We start from the raw sequence: 27782 nt of genomic DNA, 5'->3' as shown, positions 1-27782 counted from the left end.
GGCCAGAGTTGGAGGGGGTTTGAATTGAAAGGTCCATCTCTACAGCAACAACACAACCTTTTAATTATACTCCAGTTAAACAATATATCAAATTAAATTAATAATGCAAGATTATAGTAATAAAATCAGAATTTGGCCAAGGAATATAAAAATGATCAAGTTGATGAGTTTTCAACTTTTCGTACTTTTTCGTATGCTTGATTCACATTTTCATTTGACTTCGGACTTTCTCAGTGGAAAAGGATTATTTCTCTTGAAATCACCTACTTTTTCCCCCCAAAAGTTAGGCAACGTTGATCTCCATTGCTCTCATTGTGCTGCTTGCGAATCGGTGTTAAGGTGGCGCATTCTTTCAGCTTCATGTTTTCCTTCATTATATGTTTGAAATTAATCAATTTGGGTTGACACGGATCTTTCAATTTGAACTCTGTTTTTTGTAATTTATCATCTGCAGTTTTTTGGTTTTAGGCTAATTCATTGTTTATGATCGGGATACATGCATTGCAGGCTGTTTGTGTTTGTTATCTGAAAATTTATGTATATTTTTAGATGGAAAAGTGATTTATTGCTAGAGTAAATTGGATTGAGCTTCTATGATTCAGATAGTCAGTAGGATGACTGTCAGCTAGTTTTGAAATCGCTTGAACTGGTAGAAAATGGTGTCAATTTCTTTCCAATTTGTTATCTGTTTAATTTCATGCCTAAAGTTTGCTGCGCTATTTGGGATTTTGTGTGATTTTTAGATTTAAAAGTGATTTATTGCTTGAGTAATTGAATTGAGCTTCTATGATTCAGTTATTCCATATGAATATAAGGATTGTCCTGCTAGTGTTAAAGTCACTTGAATTGCTGTCCTACAAATTATTTATCTGTTTGATTTCTTGCCTGAAGTTTTATTGTGATTGGTTTTTGATGGTGCTTCTTAGTGTTAAATTAAACCAGTAAATCTTGTGATTTGATGAATTAGTTTCATATGTGTGTGATTTGATTTGTACCTTATTGTTAAGCTGCATACATGATGTTAATGAGGATTTGATTTGTATCTTATGGCTTATTTGAAATATGACTTGTGCTTCTTGTCTTATAGTATAAGTTCTCCAAGAATGGCTGACAATGATGCTCCAGCTGAAAACATTACCTCTAACAAGAGTAATGCATCTTCGGAGAAGGAAATTGAAATGTCGATTGACGCATTGGCAAGTCAGGTTCAAGAATCCTTCTCACTTTCGAAGAGACATAAGTTCTGGGAGACCCAACCGGTTGGCCAGTTCAATGATCCTGGAGATACAAGCCTGCCTGAAGGACCGATTCAACAGCCTACACCACTATCTGAAGTCAAGCAAGAGCCGTATATTCTTCCATCCGCCTATGAATTGGTTACGTGCGATCTGGATTCTGAGGAGGTGTGTAGTGAGGTTTATACCTTATTGACCAATAACTATGTTGAGAATGATGATAGCATGTTTAGATTCAATTACTCAAAAGAGTTTCTTAGATGGGCACTCTGTCCTCCTGGTTATTTTCGGAGCTGGCACATTGGGCTGAGGGTTAAGACTTCAAAGAAACTGGTTGCATTCATAAGTGGAATCCCTGCAAAAATTCGTATCCGTGATGCTGTAATGCTGCTTGCAGAGATCAATTTTCTGTGTGTACACAAGAAGCTCCGATCAAGAAGACTTACTCCAGTCATGATTAAGGAGGTTAGTCGCAGGGTTCGTTTGGAGAATATATGGCAGGCAGCTTATACTTCTGGTGTTGTTTTGCCTACACCAATAACATCCAGTATGTACTGGTACAGGTCGTTGAATCCGAAGAAGCTAATCGACGTTGGGTTTTCTAGAATTGATGCATGGGATACCATGACCCGGTACATCAACTTTTTCAAGTTACCGGAGCAAACCGCGACCCCTGGCCTCAGAAAGATGGAACCCCGTGATGCTCCTGACGTTGCTCGTTTGCTTAAGAATTACTTGAAACAGTTTGTTTTGGCTCCAGATTTTGACGAGAATGAAGTCGAGCACTGGCTGCTTCCCAAGGAAGATGTCATGGATACTTACGTGGTTGAAAGTCCTGGAAGTCACGAAATCACTGATTTCTGCAGTTTTTACACCTTTACCTGGTCTATATTTGGTAGCCAAAACCATTCCATTCTGAAGGTGGCATATTCGTATTACAACGTATCCACCAAGACGCCCTTAGTTCAACTGATGAGTGATGCTCTCGGTGTTGCCAAGAAGAAGGATTTGGACGTTTTCATGGCATTGGACATTATGCTCAATGGGACTTTCTTCAGTGAACTCAGGTTTCGCCCTGCAGATGGGAAACTTAATTACTATCTCTACAACTATCGGCTAAAGCACGGGCTAAGATCATCCGAGATTGGCCTCCTGCCCTTATAGTCTATAGATTCAACGGGCATGCTTGCATTTTGTACGAGTGAGTTTTTTCTCTGTTCTTGGAAGATTATTTATGCTGCTATCTTGGTATTTTTACTTGGTTTCAAACCAAAAATATTAGATGAATTTTTGTAACTGAACATTTGTATATTGCTTGTTTTCAAACCGATTACTGTAGCTTAGCTAGGTATTAGTATTAAACTTTAATCACGAACTATTAAACTTAAACCAAAGAATAAAATGAACCATGGTTATTAAATAATAATTCTAAGTTCTAACTATAGAACAATAGATTTTATCTATCAATTCGAATTTCTAAATTTGAAATAAGATTAGCAGTAGAATAATAAAACAAACAGTACTACTGCCTAATAAACAAATTCAAATTTCGTGTTTTGCTTCTTAGCTGAAGTCTTAGTTGGTGGTTACTTGGTTACAGACAGTTTGAGATTTTTTAATACGGATTTCATGCACCAATTTGTAGTGGAGAGCGTTGAAAATCTCTTGAAATCACAACACTTTTTTTTTTCTTCAAAATTTCGGCAACGTTGATCTTCCTTTCGATTTGGGGATAAGGTGACATATTCTTTCATCTCCGAGTTTTCCTTGATTGTCATATTATTAATTTAGGTCGGCATAAATTTGAACTTAAGTTTTTGTAGTTTGTCATCAGCTGTGCGGTTTTTTGGTTTTAGGCTAATTGATTATCTGCAATATTCAACTGGAAGTAATTTCTCGCCGACAAAAGTAATTTATTACTACTTGATTAAGTGAAAATTACTTGAGCTGGTAGATAATTATGTCATATTCTTTCGATCGATTCCTTGCCTAAAGTTGACTATGTTATTTGGAAAATTTTGTGTGATTTTTAGATGGAAAAGTGATTTATTGCTTGGCTACTTGAATTGAGATTCTGTGATTTCAGATATTACATCTGATGATTGTCCAGCTAGTGTTAAAATCACCACAACTGGTAGGTAATGATGTTAATTGTATTTATCTGTTCGATTTCAAGCCTAAAGTTGACTGTGTTATTTGGAAAATTGTGTGATTTTTAGATGGAAAAGTGATTTATTGCTTGGCTACTTGAATTGAGATTCTGTGATTCAGATGTTACATCTGATGATTGTCCAGCTAGTGTTAAAATCACTTGAGCTGGTAGAAAATGATTTCAATTTCTTTCCAATTAGTAGTATTTATCTTCAGGCCTAAAGTTGACTGTGATCATGGTTTTTGATGGTGTTTCTTGGTTTTGAATCATTAAATCCTGTGATAATGTGATTGATGAATTAGATTCATTTGTTATTTATAAGTTCTCTGAGAATGGCTGACAACGACACTCCAGCTGAAAACGTTCCCTCTGACAAGAGTAATGCATCATCGGAGAATGCAATTGAAATATCAATTGATGCATTGGCAAGTGAGGTTCAAGAATCCTTGTCACTTGCAAAGAGGCAAAAATTCTGGGAGACCCAACCTGTTGGCCAGGTCAAGGATCTTGGAGATACGAGCCTGCCTGAAGGCCCGATTCAACAGCCAACGCCACTGTCTGAAGTCAAGCAAGAGCCATATAATCTCCCATCTGCCTATGAATTGGTTACAATATGGATTCTGAGGAGGTGTGTAGTGAGGTTTATACTTTATTGACTAATCACTATATTGAGGATAGTAGTCTTATGTTTAGATTGAAGTACTCAAAAGATGGGTACTCTGTCCTCCTGGTTATTACCGGAGCTGGCACATTGGGTTGAGGGTTAAGACTTCAAAGAAACTGGTTGCATTCATAAGTGGAATCCCTGCAAAACTGTGTATCTGTGATGCTGCAATGCTGATTGCAGAGATCAATTTTCTGTGTGTGCACAAGAAACTCCGATCAAGAACACTTACTCCGGTCATGATTAAGGAGGTTAGTCGCAGGGTTCGTATGGAGAATATTTGGCAGGAAGCTTATACTTCTGGTGTTGTTTTGCCTACACCGATAACAACTTGTCAGAACTGGATCAGGCCATTGAATCCAGAGAAGCTAATTGATGTTGGATTTTCTAGGCTCGGTGCAAGGATGACAATGAGCCGAACTATCAAGTTGTACAAGCTACCAGAGCAAACTACAACTCCCGGCTTCAGAAAGATGGAACCCCATGATGTTCCTGCAGTTACTCGTTTGCTTAGGAATTACTTGAAGCAGTTTGTTTTGGCTCCAAATTTTGATGAGAACGAAGTCGAGCACTGGCTGCTTCCCAAGGAAGATGTCATGGATGCTTATGTGGTCGAAAGTCCTGAAAGTCATGAAATCACTGACTTCTGCAGTTTTTACACTTATACCAGGTCTATATTTGGTAGTCAGGACCATTCCATTCTGAAGGTGGCGTATTCGTATTACAACGTATCCACCAAGACTCCCTTAGTGCAATTGGTGAGTGATGCTCTGGTTGTTGCCAAGAAGAAAGATTTGGACGTTTTTAATGTGTTGGATATTATGCTCAACGAGACATTCTTCAGGGAGCTCAGGTTTCACCGTGCAGATGGGAAACTTAATTACTATCTGTACAACTATCGGCTAAAGCACGTGCTAAGATCATCGGAGATTGGCCTAGTGCCCTTATAGATTCATCGGTCATGCTACCACAGCCGAGCATTTTGTACATGTAAGTTTTTTCTCTGTTCTTGGAAGACAAGTTGTGCTACTATCTTTGGTATTTCTACTTGGTTCCAAACCAAAAAAGTATAGATGAATTTTGTGATTGAACATTTGTATGTTGCTTGTTCTCAAACTGATAAACCTTAGTTGGTTGAATCATTTATCAGATGAATGCATGCAGGCTTTGTAGCTTAGTTAGTTATTAGTAGTAAGTCAAGGAGAATTTTTATTATCTTAGTAAGTGTTTAGATTCATAATCTGCAGTTACACAGCCCAAATTTGTAGTTTAGTTGGCTATAGTAGACAATGGGCAGAGGCAAGATTTTGACATTGGTTGATCATGAAATTTTCAATTTGTTTGATTCTTTGGTTTCTTATTTAGTTCTACTATATTTTTATTATGTAAATTTCTAGTTATATATTGCAGCAATGTTTTTTTCAACATACGATTCAATATTTGAGAAATATAATGGTGACATTAAAATGCTAGTTAAAACAAATATGGATATGTCGAACGATTCTTGCCTCTTGGGATGAAGACAAAAAGATCATCAATCTAGAGATTGCTATAACATGGCACAATCACAATCAGCGGAATTTAATATCCACGACATTATGTAATGTGAATCAATCTTTTTTCGCCTCATTTAAAAGATACTCAATTCATCCCATAAAATTACTTTCTTTATTATTTTAGTCCACCATAAAAAAATTACTTTTATTTGTACTTTTTTAGAAACATTTTCACCATATATTATATACTCGTAATGATAGGAATACTAATATTAAAATTTATCTTTTTCTCTCATATTTTATTAATTCTATATTAAACTTATATCATCCTTAAAGTTTTCATTTTTGAATTTTTTTATTCAAAGTTGTCACTTTAGAAAATAGAGATATCATTTTCACATTCTTTAGGTTCTCTAATTTAATTACTAGTATTTCTCTATTCAACACATAAAATAATACGTTCTCCGTCCCACTCTAAATGCCACATTTTTCTTTTTGAAATATTCCCATTCAAAATGACACATTTCTAAATATAAAAATATTACTCTCTCCATTTTTCTCTTTCTCTTACTTTATTCTTTCCACTTTATTTATAAAACAACACTACATAAAATTTCATGTCGAATTAGAAATGTTTAACTTAGAGTGGGACATAAAAAGTACTACCTTTATCCGTGAAAAGTATCCTATTTTGACATTTCATCAATGATTTAAAATCTCATTTACTTATTTTTATTTTTCATAAGTTATTTGTACTATTTTATTATAAAATAATTATGTAAAAATGATATTGCATTTCACTAAATTTTATTTACTTATTTATATTTTTACAAAATGAACAATTCCATAAAATCTACACCTAGTGTCAATACAAAGACTTCATCTTCATATAAGCAGAGGAAAGTCAAGAAGGAGATAATAAAGGTTGGATATGGCAGCTTATGCCGCTCTTGTCTCTGTAATGCAAATCATTGATCAAATTGAAAGTCATCCTCGCCCTCCAATCTCCCTCCACAAAAATCAGGTCGAATCTCTCACTCAACTAATTACTTTCCTCCAAGAATTTCTTGAGCATTATTCTCCCCACGGTGGCTACACTGAAGAAGAAGATATTTGGGAGATTCGCATAGCAAAAGCAGCTTACTCAGCTGAAGATGTGATTGAGTCTCATATAGTGGATCAGATTCTTACTCGATCCACAAATGATGGCGGAAATACAAGCTCCACTGAATTCTATCAAGGTATTGTTGAATTTACAGTCAAAAATAAAAAAAAATTGTTGATTTAATTTAGTAAGCTCACTTAGCTCTGTTGTTGATTTACATTAAACTTTAATAGTTTATTGAATTTAATTAGTGTGCAAACTAGATCTCTGGTGTTTAATTTACAGTCAAGAATATTTTTTTGTTGAATTTAATTTAGTACTATCACGCTAGATCTCTGTTGTTTAATTTACAGTGAAGAAAAAGATTGTTTCTCGAATACTATAATTCAGTGTCGCACTAGATCTCTGTTATTGAATTTACAATCAAGAGTAAAATAGTTTGTTGAATCTAATTTAGTGTCACAGTATATCTTTGTTGCTGAATTTACAGCCAAGAATATAATTTCTGTTAAATTTAATTTAGTGTACAAACTAGATTTCTGCTGTTGAACTTACAGTAAAATATAAATTTGTGTGTGCTCTAGATCTCTGTTGTTGAATTTACAGTGAAGAATAAATTTGTCTTTTGAATTTAATGTACTAGTATGCAAAGTAGATCTATGTTGTTGGACACACAAACACACATGCACACACTCAGAGAGCACACTACAAAAGTTAGCCTTACATCTCTCCAGAAAATTTTAACTAAGTTGGTGGTAATATTGTATTCAACAGGTCTGCAAAAGGTGATAGAAGAAATGAATTCGATAAACATTGAGATTAAGGAGAAGATGGTAGTCCAAGATAGAATGCGCATCATAAAGTCTGTTATCGCTGGTGCTGCAGGCTCGTCTAGATCTACTTCTGCTGCTCAGAAGGTTACCGTGGTTGGTTTTGATGAAATCTTGTATCAAATGCTGGACAAGATCACTGGAGGATGGCCTGATCGCCAAATCATCCCGATTGTTGGAATGGGTGGGATTGGTAAGACGACCCTTGCTCGAAATATCTATGCAAATCCACTTGTCCGGCATCATTTTGATTTATGTGCATGGTCTACAATTTCTCAAGAGGATAATGCAAGAGAAATTCTCAGACAAGTTCTCGATCATCTAGGCAAGGGGAACACGAGTGATTTGAGTGAAGAGGAATTAGGAGAACAACTGTACAAATATTTATTCGGTAGGAGGTATTTTATTGTGATGGATGATATGTGGGATATTGAAGCATGGGATGGAGTTAGGATATTCTTCCCTAATAACGACAATGGGAGTAGAATAGTAGTGACTACAAGGCTGTCAAACTTGGCTTCTAACTTTAACTACTCGAATGGTCTTGATATGAAATTTTTGGATGAGGCCACTAGTTGGAATCTGTTTTCCAAAACTGTGTTCGGGGAAAAAATTTGCCCTCTTGAGTTGGAGGACATTGGAAAGAAGATCGTGAAAGGTTGCAAAGGACTTCCATTGTCAATTGTCGTTATCGGGGGGCTCTTATCAAAGTCTGAGCGAACACGAGAGAATTGGGTGTCTATTCAGCGAAACTTAAGTTCAGTTGTGAACATGGAGGATAACGAAAGTTGCTTGCAAATATTATACATGAGTTATGATAATTTGCCGGTTTGTATAAAACCGTGCTTTCTTTATTTGGGAGTATTGCCGGAAGATGACGAGACACCAATCTCTCAACTCATCCCAATATGGGTTGCTGAGGGATTTCTAAAACCAATTGATGGGAAGAGTTTAGAAGAGGTAGCAGAAGAGTACTTAGAAGAACTTGTTGATAGAAATCTGCTTTTAGTTGAAAAACGCAACCATTATGGAAAACTAAAATCATTCAAAATACATGATCTCTTGAGAGATGTATGTTTGAGAGAAGCCGGAAAAATGAACTTTTATCTGTGCTAAGAGAGCAGAGAATTCATGACATTCCACAAGGCATATATTCACAGCGCCGTATTCTAAGCACATTATGGGAATATCCGACAACACTCCTCCAATCTCTGGAAGCTGCACCACTCGTCCGCACTTGGATAGGGGATCTTCCAAAGAGTTTGTCGTATAATTTTAGATTGCTGAGGGTTTCCTTTTCTGATAAGTACTTTGAGGAAGAAAGTAGTGAAAATTATGGAGAATTTTTACTCTGGCTAGTTAACTTGCGTTTCTTTGTTGTTGATACCGATGAACATCTGTCTAGAATTCCTTCTGCCATCTCTTCTCTTTGGAATTTGCAGACACTAGTTCTGTATAACATGGGTTTTGACTACATTTTTGAGTTTTGGAAGATGCCTCAACTTAGGCATGTCATGACCTATGAGGGGACACTTGATGCTGCGTACGGTCTCAATGGTGATATGAATGGGCAAGATGGAGTGTTCGTATTGGAACACCTACAGTCGCTTTTTGTAATGAGCAATCTCAACTTCGGTGAGGGGTTGGTTAGAAGAATCCCCAATATCAAAAGGTTAAAGTTATATTATAATAAAACCCCACCCGAGGGATGTGATTGCTGTCTCAGCAATCTTCATCATCTTCACAAACTCGAAGTTCTTGGTCTTCGTTACTCAAATAATTTCCATAAATATTTGGAGTCAGAACTCATCTTCCCGTCTTCCCTCAAGAAGTTGACGTTGGAAAAGACCATGCTCCCTTGGGAAGACATGGGGATAACGATAGGTTCGTTGCCTCATCTTCAAGTTCTCAAACTGAAAATGGACTCTTTTGTTGGGCTTGAGTGGGAAACATTTGAAGGTCAATTCCTTAGTCTCAAATTCTTGCTGATTGAAAGTTGCGATATAGAGAGCTGGACGACAGACAAGACCCACTTTCCACGCCTCGAGCACCTTGTTCTCCGGAAATTAAATTGGTTCTGGGAGATTCCTTTGACAATAGGAGACATACCAACACTTAAATCAATTGAGTTGGAAGATTGTAAGGCTAATGTAGTGGACTCAGCTCAAAGAATAGTAGACGAGCAAGAGGAATTCGGAAATGAAGGCCTTCAACTTCGAGTTCAAAAGAATTTGGGAGGTAAGAGGTCAACCTTCTTTTTCTTCCTAACTTTATTTCTGCAAGTTTCAATCATTTTGAAACATCCTGAAGTTTGATTTTTCGAAATTGTTGTTTGATTGGTTGTCAATAAACGTAGTTCAATATCGCTTAATCTTGTCTGATTTATTCAAGGCAGAATTATATAAAAATTTCGTCAATTCTACAAAATTAAATGAAGTTAATAGAAGGTCCACATGTTGCTTTGTCTAGAATGTTAATGCTCTTTATTCTTTACTCTCATATACAACTAAGGTGAGAAGGCCCACATGTTGCTTTGTCTAGAATGTTAATGCTCTTTATTCTTTACTCTCATGTACAACTAAGGTGAGAAGGCCCACATATTGCTCTGTCTAGAATGTTAATCCTCTTTATTCTTTACTTTCTTTACATGTATATCTAAGGCGGAGTATATTTTTTGTTCGAATTTTACGTTATATATAGTGGTTTAATCATGACTTGTTACACATTGCTCTCCACATCTCCCACTCAAATTTTCTTCTGATTACATATACACAGATTTTGCACTGTTTCTGTGGATACAGGTATTTTTTAGAGAATTCGAACTACTGTATGTTTGTCTATACTTAAAAACTTTTTCATTTTCGTTGTGTAGTTAATGCATGCTCATATTTCTCTCACTAGTTTATATTAATATTTGCTCGCTTATTTTCAGTTATTTTGTGACCTGTTCTTGCATTGCACCATAGGCATTCAATTATGGAGAAGAAGGTCATTGACCGTTTCTACCACGAACATCCTTTGATTCTCATTGAAAATGTGAGTAATGACGAGACTCCAAATTGTTACGGGTGTGGTATTCCCGTGAATGATTTGGAGGTGGCGTATGTTTGCACGGTGCAAAATTGTTCGAATAGGATTATCCTCCACAAGAAATGTGGAGAATTACCTAGCCAAATTTTGCACCCTAAACACCCTGAGCATCCCCTTTACCTATTTGATTACCACCGTTCATTGGGTCTCTGGTGTGATATGTGTACGTGTGATCTTGGTAAGATGCTAGGGTACCAGTGTTCAAGTTGTATGTTCGACTTCGACTTAAGATGCAAAAGGATAAGTATTGATGATATATTAGAGGGGGAGAGACAAATTGAACACCCGAGTCACCCTAATCACCCTTTGACACTAATGAGGAAGCCCTTATTTTCATTTTATTGTGATGGTTGTGGCGTCAATGACGTGGACATGGTTTACATATGCTCAACATGTGAATTTATGGTACACAAAACTTGTGCATTGTTGCCCCTCATCCTCCCCATAAATCTCCGATACCACCACCATCGTCTTTCTCTTGCCTTCATTTTTCCAATGGAATATCGCAAATATATATTCAATTGTGATGTCTGTCTCAAAAGATTAGATAGAACAAGTTGGGTGTATTTTTGTGGTGATTGCAGATTCTTTGCTCATATCAGGTGTGTTGCATCCACGACTACGGAGATAGCAGACGAAGACTCAAATTTGTAAGATCCAACACTTATCACTATTATCAGCTCTTCATCTTGTTGTCTTGCGCTTATTTAATTGGTTTGTTGATTTCTTAGCTAGTCTTGAGATATTATCATATCTCAAAAAAGTATATATCTATATAAAACTTCCTTTAATATAAGAACATAAGAATCAATTTGACTGAATGTATAAATTATCTGCACTGTACATGATACATTATCACAGTGCAATGTTCTTACATTCTTAAGATTAAAAGAATATCATACTTACCAATTTGTGTATGTTTGTAAGTATGTATGATATGATATCGGTGATCATTTCAGAGGCGGAGATGATGATGGTTTTGATGTGGTAGAATTTCCGCTACATGCACGAGACATATCGAAGGAGTTAATCACACCTTTCGTGATGAGAGAAAAAGGTCTCAACAACATCCCGGATGTAGCAGTCATGCCAGCAACAGTGAAGATGCCGGAGACCACAGCAAGGTTTTCATTTTTATTCAATTATCACAACCATCCGTTGAGTTTGGTTTCTGAGTTGCCTCATAAAGATGACGAAGTTGATCACAACGATATAATGGATGCGAGAGGCGAAGATGATGTGTTGAAGATATGCGATGTGTGTGTAACACCTATATCTTCTCCTCCCTACTACGCGTGTGCTGCTACTGCTTGCATGTATTTTGTACACTCTATTTGCTATTTGTTACCCAAAACATTATCCTCGTCAGCAGCAGCACCGTCGTTGTCTCCTTACCTATATTGTAAATGCCCAGAACCACATTATAAAACCCATAGATTCACACTCTATACAAGCTCAGAATTAACGGATATGGACGATTCCCTGTGTAAGTGTGAGATTTGTGGTTTACTCACAAACGGAATGGTGTACAAGTGTGAAGGGTGCAAAAGTAAGATAGATGTCAAGTGTGCATCTCTGCCAACGAGTATCAAACACGCATCTCACCCACGTCACAGGCGGCTAGTCTTGACTAGAACACCGCCACGAGAAGAAGCTAGCAAACTGATTTTTGCCATGGCTGCACATATTATTTCAACAACTCTGTAGCATACTGTTGCAGCAGCAGTGACTGTGACTTTGCGTTGCACGTGGAATGTGCTATGCTGCCAGCGAGCATAACAAGGCGTGAGTGGGACGAATGCCATCCTCTGGTGTTGGAGTTCCATGCCTCCTTCGACCATCCCTCCGACTTCATTTGTGATTTTTGTGAGGACGAATTGCATCCCAGGAGGTGGATGTATCACTGTCGCCAATGCGACCTTTCTTTCCACCTTCTGTGCCTCGACACTGCATCCGGTGGGTATAGGAACATCAAATTTGGGCGCCGATTTGTGTTGGACGGGATTCACCGGAATCACCCTCTCACATTCAATTGGATCACTATCAAGAGAAGATGTGATATTTGTCATAGGAATGTGTATAGCTATTGTGGGTTAGAATGTGCACCATGTTACTATGTTGTGTGCATGATATGTGCTAGGACAGAGTTGGCTAAAATGATGTACTAATATTCTTCATATCATTCATCCATCTTGTAGATGTTATTTGTCAATTTTGTGACGAGGAATTAATGATCATATTTCTAAAATTAAATGGAACTCTTATTTAACTTAATATACTTCTTACTAGTACTTACTAATTAAGTCGAATATATTATGAAATTTTGCGCAATTAAAATACTTTTTACTAATAAAGTCAAATATATGCTCGAGAGAGTTTAGTTATTGAACAATAATTGCAAATAAAGTATAATGATTGAAGGAAATAAAGTAGTAAAAAAAGTTGGAAGTTCCTAACTGTGATACTGAAGTTGTGTAGAACCAAATACTTGGAGTGGTCTACTGATAGTAAGGTTGTGGGGCTAAAGGTATCGAACCAAATCATTTAGTATCCTTTTTCTACATATTAAACAATTTTAAAGAGAACATAAAGATCAGTTCTTTGCTTTGATGTAAAACTAAAGAATATTTGTTTGAAGTATATATACATAACAGTGTGATTCATGATTGTTACCTATCCAAAGTGTTTGCACAATTCTCACATTATCACATCTCTCCCAACGTTTTCAGGCGATAAGGGAGCTGGCGAGGTTAATTTGTGTACAATTGCCAAACATATTCTTGTTTGCAATGCTGCTTACACTCATGCCCAAATCATGTTCGACGAAATGCTTGACAGAAACGACGTTGCTTACACAGTCTGTGGAAACATAAAAAAATCTGGAATCGGGTATGGCTTTGCTACATAGTAAAAGAAGTGGAAGAGCATCTGCATCGCTGCTTTCCCTGGCGTCCGTGCCGCTGCCGCGGCTTTGTGCTGTCCGCCGCTGTGCTCTTGCCGTTGGCACGACTCTGCTTGATACATAGAGCTCGTCCGTGCCGCTGAGCAGGCTGACGTGGCGCGATGGGATTGGCCAACGGCAAAGCCGTAGCCATTTTCAATTTTTTTAAAAAAAAATCAAATTTAATTTAAAAAATCTTTTTAAATAAATTAATATTTTCACACATCCCAATAAATTATATCCGTTTTCTCTCCACTTTTATTTTATTATCAATTTTTCCCCAAAATTCACATTTTCATCCATAAATACCCCCACTTCCACACAAAAAATTTCCCACCACACTACACAATTCTCATCTAAATTCTCTTATCAATTCTCAATCTTTCACTCTTACAAAAAAAATATCCGGCTCCGGCGATTACTCCTCCGACTCCCGCGGTTGGAACCACGAATGGTTCGACTCACAATCATTCCCTAGTCCGGAAACTCAATTCTCGGCCCTTCCTCAAACCCAAGGTTCTCAAGTTCCGGGTGGCTACCGGCCTTACCCGATGGACGACCAAGATGCTCCCGATGAGCGACACGGGTGGGCACCTGAACCTGGATCGGGAGGGAGCGGCGGCTCTCAAACTCCTTCTTCCTACTCCTACTCCTACTCCTCGTGGTGTCCGCACCCCATACACTCCGGCGGAGATGAATCAGTTATTCAAAGCCTATTTGATTATATCCGAAGATCCGGAGGTTGGCACGAACCAAAGCGGGGATAGATTTTGGTGGCACGTCTCTCGCCGGTACAATGAAAACCGCCCCGATGGAACCATCGAGCAGAATGAGATATGGTGTGCAATGCCATCTTAAGAGCCAACGAAGAAATCCAAAAGTTCCAGGAGTATTACCTCCAGGAAGAGCGGTCAGCGGGGAGCGGCAGGAGCGAGCTCGACATCATTAGTGCCGCCTTGGCGACCTACCAATCCCAACATTACAAACCATTCAAGTACCTCAGCACTTGGCAGGAGGTGTGTGTGCATCCGAAGTATAAGGGAGGCGTATCATCCTCCTCCAGCTCCTCCAACAAACGGTCGAAGTCGGTGTCCCTATCCGATGCCGGCGAAGATGAGGTGGCTAGCCAGCTTGCCGGAGCTAACTTGGGTAGCCTCGACACCGGCCCGAGCAGTTTCCAACGCCGGCCGCAAGGAATGAAGAAGGCGACGGCCAACCGCTGTCACGTCGCGACTCCATCCGCTTCCGCTTCCACTCCCTTTGTGCCACCTCAACCCCCCACCAACTCGTTGTGGACCCTTTTGGCTCAACTCAATTTGACCGATAGGTCTCGGATGACTCCCGAGCAACTTGATTCACATTTGGCAATGATAATGGGTCTCCGAAAAACATTGGGGATAGGGCCAGAGGGTCTCCGTAATATTTCATAATATCTTTTGAGGTCCATTAACTATAAGTTAATATCAATTCAACTACTTTTTGGCTATTTCCAATATTTTCATGACCGAAGGCCATGAATGGCAATTCAATCTATTTATTCATCTACTTTTTTCTTTCTTCTAATTTATTTTGGATTAAGTTTAATAGGTCTTATACTACTATTATTATTAATATATACCATACCTTATTTGAATATTATGATATTACTTTCTAGTGCTAGTTAATACTTTTATATGGTTACATTCTTAATTATTTATATTAAACTAAGATAAATATTTTATTTTAATGAATCTCGTATTTTATTAAACTAAAAATTTAAGTTAGTCATAATATATAATATATATTACATTAAAATAAAAATTTTATAAAGTAGAAAAAATATGATTCGCGAATAATCAAGAAATAGAAATGAGAACTATGAACAATTGGCCTAATAATAATATTAAGATGCGGCATTGTGATATTAAATAATTGATATCAACTATTGATTTTCTATTTAATTAAAAAACCATAGATTTAAATTATTCATATATTCAACTAAGAATATCATAGTCTTTTTTATTAAATTGATTAATAATAATTTTAACTAATTTTTTTAGACTACAAATTACTACATAAGAATATATAAAATAAAACTTAGCTCTTTGATTTATTTAAGATTCGGTGTATGTTAATAAGTTTTAATAATTTATTTTTAATCATCAATTTTGTATTGCACTTAAAAATAACATATTCTATGTATAGCTTTAAGATTGAAAAATTAATATTCCATCTAATGAATTGAACTACTTTTATACACAAATATTGTATAAGTATAATGTTTACATATACTTATATCTAAGTTATTTCACTATTAATATTAAATATAGTACAATGATTTAAAATATTACAAATAAACAAAATTGAACGTAAATAATTAATAGTAATAAAATATTAATATAATTAAGATATTTTTATTTTGAGAAATTCTTTTTTGATGCATCAACTATCCCAAATTATATACTTTAGTGAAAATGAGAGGATAAATAGATTGAATTGCTCTCATTGCCCTTAAGGGTACTTTGGTCATGAAAATATTGGAAATAGTCAAAAAAAATAGTTGAATTGATATTAACTTATAGTTGATGAACCTAAAAAGATATTATGAAATGTTACGGACCAAATTTGCACATTTTGGATAGTTGGTGTACTAAAAAAGATGTTCCCTCTTAAAATAATACCTGTAAATGCCCATTTGGGCCTGAAGCCCAGCCTCATAGACTAGCTGCACAGCAGCATTTTGCAGGTGTATACAAGATTGAGGATTTCTGTTTTTTAAAATCACAAACTGAATGGTTCAGATGATTTTCGAGTATATAGTTTCAGAGGATTATGAAACTTTAGAATAGTTGTTATATGTAACCAAACTTGAAGGATTTAAATGGCTATTATATTTTGACATTGTGAAAACATTCACTGCAACTCATATAGTAGTAATAACATAGCTGTAGATGATGATTTATAGGAGTGGAGTGGTGCACGTGCACCCATCACATATCAATTCCGATCTCTTCCCATCCATAATTCTCCTCCTCGTCTTCTTTTTCTTCTTATTCTGGATTTGATCTGAAGAGACTAAAGTGAGTTGATGTTGGTGACCAAGGAACTTATAGAGTATTTCACATTCACCAATTCCGAAAATATTAAAATTCATTCCCAAAAACAGAGGGCAAAACACTCTCAAATCCACCTTCCACTACAGCCCGATGCACTCGCCTTTCTTGTTGGCAATGCTCTGCCTCCATGCTTGTGCTTCATCTCCTATTGTTAGTTCTTCATCATTTTAAATAACTACTGTATTAAGTTAGTAGTAGTAGAAGTATTTTTCACGGAGATTGATTATATTTAGCCATTTCAAACAAATGAAATAATTACACATAGAAATAGAATAGATATAAGAGGAAAGAGGTACTAAACGAATGATCTGAAACAGATTATTTTCTCTCAATCAATCAATCAACGGCCTTCATGTCACCATTTTCGATCATTTTTCCACCGCAGTCTTCGAGACAAATGAAGAAGTTGCATAATGCACAGTAAAATCCTTGATTTTCATTCTTAATGTAATGACAAATGTCGCAGCGGCGTTTTGTGGTGAGAAGTTGAAAGGTGAGAGGGTGTGGATGAATTGCGTCATTGATCACATATTCCTGACCCATCTTGATGTTTCTATACCTTCCGGATGTAGTTGGAAAGCATTCAGGATGGAAGGATACATCGCAGGTGCGGCAGTGATACATCCATCTCCTGGGATTCATTTGTGTTTCACATTGATCTCAGTAGAAATCGCCAGGACGGTTGAGAGTGGCGTCGTACGTCAACAGAAGCGGGTGGTGCTCGTCCCATCTACGGCTGCTGACTGATGCCGGCAGCACAGCGCATCTAAGGTGCACAATGAAATCACATGAGCTGTTGCTGCACCTGTAACAATCATAATAGTTTATGTCGCTGTCACAACCAGCAGCGCATGACAAGCGTGATGAGTTGATATCCTCGCGTACATCCGACTGAGTCACATACTTGAGGAGATGTCGAGGGTGAGCTGCGTGGAGTATGGTATCCGGCAAACAAGCGCATTGGATATCTACTTGGAAGCTACACTTTGTACAACTGTAAAACAGCCCATTCATATGATACTCGCACACACTGCATCTTATCCTCTCCCAAGGTCGACGTCTGTCGCAAGATCGGAGGTCCAGGGAGTGGTGATAATCGTGGTGGTGGAGTGGAAGTGAGGAGAGTTGAGGTGGCAAGTGAAAGCATGCCAAGTGAAGATTGTATTTGCATTCACTGCAACTCATGTAGTAGTAGTAGTAGTAACATTTACTATTACTACTACTACTACTACTACTTGATGATGATGATGATATAGGAGTGATGCACCCATCACACATCAATTCCGATCTCACTCCATAGTTCTCCTCGTCTTCTTCTTCTCCTAGGTTTTGAGGGTGTTGAGATGTGGATGAGACTAAAGTGAGCAGATGTTGGTGATGAAGGAACTTATATTTCATATTCACCAACTCATCATCATTATAAGGTTGTATGATGATGGGTGGTATGAATGTTGTTCCTCCATTTTCTCTCATCACAAAAGGTGTAATGAGTTGTTCAACCACCTCATCTCTTGGAAAATGGATCATGTCCTTCCCAATTTTTCTGGTGCACATAAAAACACATGTCAATAATTAAGGATAATCTAACAAGTAATGACATGACATGATGTAGAAATAAATTGTACTGAGTGATGCGAGGCGGCTTGTCGAAGGCGCACTTGACATGGACGATAAATCTGCAGAGTTGACAGTGATATATCCAATAGTTGGGTAGAAAGGATATGCTGCATACATCACATTTGTAGTCAAATCTGATATATTCTCTTGGGACATGAAAAGAGAGGGAAAGAGAGTGATGGTGGTCTTCCCTTTTCAAGTTTGGAAGCAATGAAGCACATCTCTCATGGATCCAATACTGACAATCATCCACGGTGCATGTGTAGGAACTCCCTTTGCGCGTGGCGCCACAAGCATCGCACTTGAAGGGACACCTTCTCCTAAAAAACTTCAAGTCATGGCTGGGGTGACTTGGATGGCGAATGATGGCACGCCTTTTCTCATCAACGTCAGGGGTCGCTGCATCGATCAGCTGGTCGCTGTCATCCGTGCATCTCAGGTGCATCTGGAACCTGCATTCTAAGCTTGTACATTTGTAGCCAATGCTCCAAATAGTCTTTCCACAGATATCACACCACCATAAGGAACGTTCATGCCGTTGGATGAGTACGTGCTGAGGGTGGTGCAATGGACGCCGTATCTCTCTCGCCATTGCTGCACATTCTTGGTGCAGTAGTTTTGAATACTCACACCCCTCGACGCTGCATCCATAAGCTTGCTCTCCGCTACCAAACCGCACTAAACAACCGTAACAGAATTCTAATTCACGAGTATCCACCAAAGTAAGTAGATGCTCATGGCTCCAATGATCTATCATCTCCCTCTCATCCTCCTCCATCTCTATCTTTTTTTCTTTCTCACTCATTATGTATTGTTATGACAAACTATCCCATCTTTCAAACATTTTATAGAAAACAAATAGCACACATCAATAAAATCATAGTACAAAACTTCCAACATCAGCAAAGAACAAAGCATTTCACTCAAAGAATCTTCTTTTTCTTTGGTAATGTCTTTCTCTTTGTCATGTAATTATCTTTTAGTGATGCGTCTAATTTCACCTTGTGGAACAAAACAATCAATTTGCGTTTCTCTACTCTTTATCTTTGTTTTGTCTTTTGCTTTTCTCACAGTTTGTTTTTTAACTACTACTTGATGATGAAGATATAGGAGTGATGCACCCATCGTTCACATATAATTCTTCTTCTTCTTCTTCTTGGCTTCGAACGCCTTGAGGTGAAGACGAGAGTAAAGTGAGTAATGTGTTGTACTAACTACTTTCGGAAAAATGTAGTGATAGACTATCCAATCTTTCAAACATTTTATAGCAAACAAATAGCATACGCATCAATAAAATCACACACAACTTCCAACAACAACAAAACATATCTGCTTTAAGGATTTTATTTTTAAAAGCACAAACTGAATGGTTCTGTTAGATTTTTGAGTATATATATCTGTTATATCTAATCACAATATGGAAAAACAAGGTAAAACAATCACAACGTAATCAAACAATCACTTTATCTTTGTTTTTGCCTTTTGCTTTTCTAACATCTTTGTCTTTTGTTTTTTCTCTTTATCTTTGTTTTTCTCATTGAATTCAGAGCAATGACTGTTTTGCATTTCTTACTGCTATGAAAAGCCCGGGAGTCTTGGATAAGCCATCATTGCTCATATTTTTTTATAATAGATTGTGGTATATTTTTTAGGCTAAACACCACATGAATAACTTGTATAGTGTACTACTATTTGAGAAATAAATATTCATATATATCATTTGAACTGATGTTGAATCATTAGAAGATGTTATTACCAAGAACCAAAACACCACAATATATATCAACTCACTCAAACACCCTCAATAAAATTTCAAGAGAGATATGGGCATCAAGAAAATGATAATTAGATGGATTCTCTCATCTTGCTTCAAGACCAAAATCACCCACAAAATGGATTCAAGAATCATTTTATTATTAATTTATTTTAATTCCAATACCCTAAATATTATTCTTGACATCATTTTTTAGAAATTAAGTAATACTAACTATAACTTAGATTTTTTTTAATTTTCTTTATAACTCAAATAAATAATAAATCAAGATTTGATTCGTATGTCTTTATAAAATTAATAAGAGTTTTTAAATGATTAGAATCAAATTAAATATATAAATAAAAATAAATAATACTTAGTACTATTAAACATGGATTAAACGCTCAGAATCCATACTTACATAAGATAGGTATATAACACTAGAGTGAACTACATAAAATGTCTCTGACGTTTCTATTTGTTTCACTCCAGACCCCGACAAAAAAATATCGCCACAAGTCTCTGGCCTTTAACATAATCACATATCGTATATTTGTAACCATTTCTCGGACCAAATGCCCAAATGCCTTGAAGGACATTTCAGTCATATTACCAACACTTGCAGGCCTACTCTGCTCTTTTGCAGACATTATCTATGCACTTTTGTCAAATCAGTACATGCAGCGGTGTAGCAGTCTAGAATTAAGTTAAACAAATTTCAATACTTTAATTGCACGAAACGGTAGTACTCTATTTATCAGTCTCAATTATGGGTTGACGATGGAATTGACATGGTCGAAAGTTCATAGCCTTTCTGTGACGCAACAACACAAACCCTTTCAAAGTATTGAAAGTCGTTAGTTTTCTAGTATACTATTTTATTGCTAGAATATATTGGAATCATTATCACATGGCGCGTTGATATATTTGGATAATCAAGTTTTGTTAAGATATCATTTCATAAATTTAAAATAAACTTCGTAGATGTTATCGTTTGGTGCGCTTATTTAGTTTAAATTTATATTGTACTTACTATATTACCCTTGGAAATATGGAATAGTAACATGGAACCAGCCACTTATTATTAAACGTTCGTTGAATAATAAGGAATAAAATTCACGGGCTCGTCATATTCTATTTGTTCACTACCCATAATTTTGAATCATATGATAGTTGATAAAAAACAGCATTAAATACTAAACATTAACAATATATCAAAGAATCAATACTAAACATTAACAATATAAAAGAATTAATTTAATCGAATAATATAACTACTCCATTAATTATGAACGGTTTAAGAATAAAGTATATTACCTTAGAAAAACACTATTTCACTATTTTAAATTTTACGTGTAGATTTTTTTTTAGTTGGGTAAACACTAATTAATTAAACAGTTACGACTTACGAATCCAAATCATATGGAGTATTGTTTTATTTTAATTTTCGTTGCTATTATTAAGTGATATGTCAAGAATCATGACTAACAAGAAAGTGGTGAAATTTTAAGAAATAATATTTGAATAATTATGCATTCCATAAAGGAGGTTGCCTTTATTTCGACAAGTGTAACATATATTTTGAATTATACAGATATTATTAACTAATTAATAAAAATTAGCAGCATATATTGTGAAATTTTTGAAATGTATTTGTTAAATCACGAATGGAGTATGGTATACGTGGCGTGTATATATGGTGTCTCTGTACACAGACCGTCGCTGACGCACAACCATCATAAATGACGGCAGACGCACATACGTCAAATCGTGTCAGGTTGCAGGCCGCCACTGCAGAAGAACTCCATGTGATATGCCCATAATGCCCTTTTAGGGCTGAAGGGCCTTTTAGTTTGTGTTGTTTCAAATCCACTTTTGTACATAAACTCAAAATACTCTGCAAATCTCTCGTCGAGCATGGATTAATTGTATGCATAAATTAGTCTTGCGACTTTTACATGCATTAATTTTTCGCGTTTATCATTTTTCTAGTTTTGTGAACAATTTGTGGAAATATTGAATCATGGAGAAGAAGGTTATTGACCAATTCTACCATGAACATCCTTTGATTCTCATGGAAAATGTGAGTGACAAGGATAGTTCAAACTGTTATGTGAGTCAACATATGTTTGCACACAACAAAAAAGTTGTCAGAATAGGATTATCCTCCACAAGAAATGTGGAGAATTGCCTATTCAAGTTTTGCACCCTAAACACCCTCAACATCCCCTTCACCTAGTTGATTACCACGGGGAGAGTGACCGCTGGTGGTGCGATGAATGTTTGCATGATATTAAACCCGTGCTTGGGTACAAATGTTCTATCTGTGATTTCGATTTTGATGTAACATGTGGAAAGATAAGCATAGATATGATACTAGAAGAGAACAGGCAAATAGAACACCCTCATCACCCTTTGACACTGATGAGAAAGCCTCCACTTCTATTTTGTTGTGATGGTTGTGGCATTGAAGATGTAGACATGGCGTATATATGTAGCATTTGTGAGGTGTGGATTCACAAGAGTTGTGCATCGTTGCCTGTCATTCTCCCCTTAAATCGCCAATACCACCACCATCCTCTTTCTCTCTTGCCTTCAGTTTTCCAGTGAAATATCGCAAATATATATTCGATTGTGATGTCTGTCTCAAAAGATTAGACAGAACAAGTTGGGTGTATTTTGTGGTATTTGCAGATTCTTTGCTCATATCAGATGTGTGGTTGCATCCACCACAGGAGACTCAAATTGTAAGTTCGGCTTTATTGAATAGCATTACTTGTTGTTTATAGTTGTTTGATTTGTTGCCATACACAACACTTAGAATACTGGCATCGCACACCGCTAGTCTTGACTAGAATACTGGCAAACCGAAATATTTCCATGGCTGCAATTATTTGATGGACGACTGTATTGCATATTGCTGCAGCAGCAATGACTGCGACTTTGCGTTGGACTTGACATGTGCTATGCTGCCGGCGAGCATAACGATTCATTGATGTTGTCATTTGATGCCTCTCTCGATCATCCCTGATACGACCCTACGTCGTATCCCCTTTCTCCGACGTCCTAGCGAAGGATCGGCGGTAGCAAGAACCGGCTGTGAGCGGGAGTTCCTCTCCGTCGGGCAGCACGAGATCTTAGCAAAAGATAATTCTCAACACGTTTGTTGGGCAAAAGATTGATTTTCATTCATTGATTGATTGCATAAAATATAACAATCTATCCTATATATAATACTAAACCCTAACTAACAAGAAAGATTTGGTGAATCAAAGATTACTAAATAATTGTTCCTAAGATATGGGATCGTATCAATCCCTCTGTTAAGGATGAACTCCCCCTAACCTCGGATAAATTCCTATGTGAAGTCACGAGAACGTTTGCCCGACGATCAAACACGACAAGAACTAGGGTTTGATGAAGAAGAAAGTAAGTTTTGTTAAAATATTTTATTCCGTGAAGAGTGAAATAAAATACACGCCTATTTATATCTAGGACCCTAGGGTTGATTCGACCTACGATCCGGGAAAGAATCAACGAAGAAAATCCGGAAAGGAGCTTATAATCCGCTCGACGCTAAAATAATTAAAAATACATTAATAAGTCTCAAAATACTAATGTCATGAAACCAACCTCAAACTTCTCCTCTACACCGGATCTACACTTCTCACCGAACAAAACTCACAAGAACACCCTCAAATAGAAACCCTAGTTTTCCATATTGTAGGCAAACGAAGTAGTTGCCTCCACAAACACTCACACAAGATCTAACACTTGAAAACCCATGAAAGATTACAGAGTAACACACTGGAAATCATCACAAAGATGAAGAACACTCATGGAATCGAAATCGCCAGAAAGCTTAGAGAGAGAGTGAGAGTTAGAGAATAAAATCGGCAGAGAGAAGAGGAAGAGGTATATATATCACCGAGAAATTGGGCTAGGGCAAGTCACAAGCCCAAAGTCACCTGGGCCCAAATAATGTCCACCCATTAACAGCCCAACATAACCAACACTCTCCACTTCAGTGCTTGGCAAATTCGGCAAAGTGATTCGGTTGGCGTCTCTGACGGCGTGACCGGTCCTTGGCGATGGTTCTCTCCGGTTCCTTGCTGCCTCTATCTACCGTATCTACGTCAAACTCTTCCACCAGCCGCTCCATACTGGTCTCCTTTAGGCGAGCTGAGGGCTGCACCGTAACACCCTCCGACTTTATTTGTGATTTTTGTGAAGAGGAATTGCATTCCAAGGGGTGGATGTATCATTCCCGCCAATGCGACGTTTCTTTCCACCTTTTTTGTCTAAGAGCTGCCTCTTGCTGGTATACAAACATCAACTTTGAGCTGCCTCTGGCTGGTATACAAAAATAGATGTTGTCCGATTTGTGATGGACGGGATTCACCGGAATCACCCTCTCACATTCAATTGGATCACTATCAAGAGAAGTTGTGATAGGATTGTGTATAGCTACAGTGGGTTTGAATGTGCACCATGTTACTATGTTGTGTGCATGGATAGTGCTTGGACAGAGTGTTTATTACATCTATTGCAACTTAATCGGACAACATCTATTTTCCGAGAGTGTTTATTACATCTTGTATTTTTTATATATCAGAATCGAGATCTTGTTAGTATAGATTCAACATTTCTTGTTAGAGTTTGTTTTCGTGTTTTCTTTCTTTAGCTTGTTTCCTCTCCGGTTTATCAAAATTTTTGTTTTGCTCCAAAAATAAAATAAAGTTGAGATTATATATATTTTTAATTTTTTCATAAAAACAAATAGCGTAACTTAGAAAATCAGAAGGGTAGTGATTAATAATGTACATAAATCGATTTATAAATATTAATTAATTTAAAATAAATCATATACTTATCTTAACTGCTAGTACTACAATTTATAAAAATATTAAATTTTAAGTTAAATATCTACAGATTTAAGATTTTTTATTGAATACGTATAATTTTTCCAAATCAAGTGTAAAATAGTTCCCAATCAAATCCCCCTTATTCGCCCCCCTTCAACCTCGAAAACCTCTTCTCCCGCCACTGAGCGTCCGTGATTCTCCATCGGCAATTGCCACAACGCTCTACGCCTTCTCTCTTGGCAGAAAAATCACATCTTTCAATTGGGACACCTTCTGGCTTATGGCACTGCTGTCATTCATGCCCAAATCATGTTCGACGAAATGCTTGACAGGAATGTTGTTGCTTGCTATCGGAAAACAGAATCAATGTGGAAACTTAATAATCAGGTATGACATTGCTACCCAGGGCGAAGCCAGAAAATTGTATGAGGGGACAAAAATATAAATATATACAAATAAATAAATAAACATAAATCAATAAAGATAATAAAATATATTTAATCTGTTCCAATTAAGTTGAGTCACTTCTTTTTATCCTTATTTTAAAAAATGGTAATAAATCGCAACCGCCATTTTCACATAAGAGTCACATGTACGTTCGCCATGACGTTTAATCCTTTTCTCGTGGCAGCAAAGTCACATGTTTCAATTGGAAATCATATTTTTTAAAGGAGAGAACGTGAAGGTGGTGGAGTGTGGATTCATGCACAAACCATGTTCGACAAAATGCCCGACTGAAATGCCGGTGCTTGCTATCCAAAAACACATAATCAGGTATTGGCTTGCTAAAGATTAAAAGTGGCGTTAATGTTATTGTTAAGGTGTCACTCTTACCTAAAACAATCATTACAAATAAAGTAAAAGGTAAAAAGATAAAATTGTGGGGCTAAAGTTGTGAAGATATATTCTGTGGGACAAAAAAGGTTTCGAACCAAATCAATCTGCATCCTTTTTTCACATAGTAAACCTTTTTGAATAGAACATAAAAATTTGCTTTACGTTTGTTTTAAGTGCATATATGTATATATACATACATAACGATGTGACCCCTGATTGTCTATAACGTTAATGATCTTTATTCTTTACTTTCATGTATATCTAAGATAATGCATTTGAGTATACATTGTATTACACATTGCACAATTTCACATCTCATACTCTTTTTTTTTCCCTTTTACATATATACAGATTTTTCAGTGTTTCCATGGATGCAGGTAAACTCGAGAGAATCCAAACTATATGTTTTTCTATAGTTGTAGTAACATTTTCAATTTCTTTGTGCCGTCTAGTATGTTAATACTCTTTATTCCTTACTCTCATGTGGAGTATATCTAAGCTTAGAAGGCCCACATTGCTTGGTCTACAATGTTAATGCTCTTTATTCTTTGCCTTCATGTGTATCAAAGGTATATATTTGTTTGAATTTTACATTATATATAGTGGTTTAAGCATGGCCTGTTACACATCTCACACTTTTCTCTGATTATACAGATTTTACTCTTTTTCGTGGGTACAGGTATTTTCGAAAGAACTAGTAAAACATTGTCTGTTTATCCTCATATTACTCTCTCAAATTTATACTAATATTTTGCTCTCTTATTTTCAGTTATTTTGTGAGCTGTTCTTGTATTGCACTGTAGAGATTCAGTCATGGAGAAGAAGGTTATTGACTGGGTCGACCACGAACATCCTTTGATTCTCGCTGAAAATGTGAGTAAAGACGAGACTCCAAATTGTTATGGGTGTGGTATTCCCGTAATTGATTTGGAAGTGGCATATGTTTGCACGGTGCAAAATTGTTCGAATAGGATTATCCTCCACAAGAAATGTGGAGATTTACCTAGTCAAATTTTGCACCCTAAACACCCTCGACATCCCCTTCATCTATTTGATTACCACCTATCACCCTCATACTATTGTAGTATTTGTATATGTAGTATGGGTAAGGGGCTTGGGTATCGATGTTCAAGTTGTGATTTCGACGTTGACTTAAGATGCGAAAGAATACGTGTTGATGATAGATTAGAGGGGAAAATACAAGTAGAACACCCAAGTCACCCTGATCACCCTTTGACACTGATGAGAAAGCCTTTATTTCCATTTTGTTGTGATGGTTGTGGTGTTAAGGATGTGGACATGGCTTATATATGCTCAACATGTGAATTTATGGTACACAAAACTTGTGCGTCGTTGCCCCTCATTCTCCCCATAAATCTCCGATACCACCACCACCATCTATCTCTTGCCTTTAGTTTTCCCATGGATCATCACAGATACATACGCGATTGTGATGTTTGTTATAAACTATTAGACAAAACCTGCTGGGTGTATTTTTGTGGTGATTGCAGATTCTTTGCCCATATCAGGTGTGTTGCACCCACGAATGCTGAGACACACTCAAATTCGTAAGATCTAACACTACTTGGCTCATCATCTTATTTATGTGTTTTGTTGATTTACTAGCTAGTGTTTAGGGAGACTAATACCCCCTCTGTCCACCATTTAAAGAACCATTTTGGGTTGTTCACAATTTAAAGAACCATTATTTTATTTCATTTTTGGTATATGGACTCTACGTTTCACCAACTTTTTATTAAACTAATATAAAAAATGAGTTTCACATCCCACTTACTTTCTACCTTTACTTTTCTTCACAAAGTCAAGCAATTTCTTAAAACCCGTGCAGAGTCAAAATGGATCTTTAAATGATGGACGGAAGTATAGTGTTCTCACGTTCTTAAGATAAAAAAAGTATCATTCGATGTGTATAATCTTATATATTGATTATTATTTTAGAGACGGTGATGATAAAGATGGTTTGAATGTGATTCTATTCCCGCTAAATGCACATGACATATCAAAGGAGTTAATCGAACCTTTTGTGATGAGAGAAAAAGGTCTTAGCAACATCCCAGAAGTAGCAGACATGCCAGCAGAAG

The 27782-nt window shown here is 36.7% G+C and overlaps 4 protein-coding genes and 2 pseudogenes across 5 annotated transcripts; 5 read left to right on the top strand and 1 right to left on the bottom strand.

The window, feature by feature from the left end:
- Positions 1 to 207: 207 nt before the first annotated feature.
- Positions 208 to 1935, top strand: LOC121770847 (glycylpeptide N-tetradecanoyltransferase 1-like). Its single transcript, XM_042167624.1, has 3 exons — positions 208 to 339; positions 1088 to 1700; positions 1799 to 1935. The coding sequence occupies exons 2-3, from the start codon at positions 1104 to 1106 to the stop codon at positions 1838 to 1840; spliced, it is 639 nt and encodes a 212-aa protein (XP_042023558.1). The 5' UTR covers positions 208 to 339; positions 1088 to 1103; the 3' UTR covers positions 1841 to 1935.
- On the top strand, positions 1860 to 2399 carry LOC121771890 (glycylpeptide N-tetradecanoyltransferase 1-like). Its single transcript, XM_042168784.1, has one exon. The coding sequence runs from the start codon at positions 1860 to 1862 to the stop codon at positions 2397 to 2399; it is 540 nt and encodes a 179-aa protein (XP_042024718.1).
- LOC121770846 lies at positions 2305 to 5246 on the top strand (annotated as a pseudogene).
- A 1220-nt stretch (positions 5247 to 6466) lies between these two features.
- Positions 6467 to 11621, top strand: LOC121771610 (annotated as a pseudogene).
- A 5341-nt stretch (positions 11622 to 16962) lies between these two features.
- Positions 16963 to 19017, bottom strand: LOC121770981. The gene is made up of 2 exons (XM_042167769.1): positions 18234 to 19017; positions 16963 to 18151 (listed from the first exon to the last, which is right to left on the bottom strand). Exons 1-2 carry the CDS (start codon positions 19001 to 19003, stop codon positions 17269 to 17271), a joined length of 1653 nt encoding a protein of 550 aa, XP_042023703.1. The 5' UTR covers positions 19004 to 19017; the 3' UTR covers positions 16963 to 17268.
- A 5956-nt stretch (positions 19018 to 24973) lies between these two features.
- Positions 24974 to 27782, top strand: LOC121770814. 2 transcript variants are annotated; one of them, XM_042167588.1, is made up of 7 exons: positions 24974 to 25230; positions 25475 to 25617; positions 26032 to 26057; positions 26170 to 26249; positions 26335 to 26359; positions 26450 to 26553; positions 27210 to 27782. In XM_042167588.1, the coding sequence occupies exons 1-6, from the start codon at positions 25153 to 25155 to the stop codon at positions 26458 to 26460; spliced, it is 363 nt and encodes a 120-aa protein (XP_042023522.1). In that variant the 5' UTR covers positions 24974 to 25152; the 3' UTR covers positions 26461 to 26553; positions 27210 to 27782. The 2 variants fall into 2 exon arrangements, with proteins under 2 accessions (XP_042023522.1, XP_042023521.1); XM_042167587.1 differs by having other exon boundaries at positions 26164 to 26249.

The sequence above is a fragment of the Salvia splendens genome, chromosome 16 (assembly GCF_004379255.2).
Source record: "Salvia splendens isolate huo1 chromosome 16, SspV2, whole genome shotgun sequence".
Taxonomy (NCBI): Eukaryota; Viridiplantae; Streptophyta; class Magnoliopsida; order Lamiales; family Lamiaceae; genus Salvia; species Salvia splendens.
This window is presented reverse-complemented; position numbering and strand designations above follow the sequence as displayed.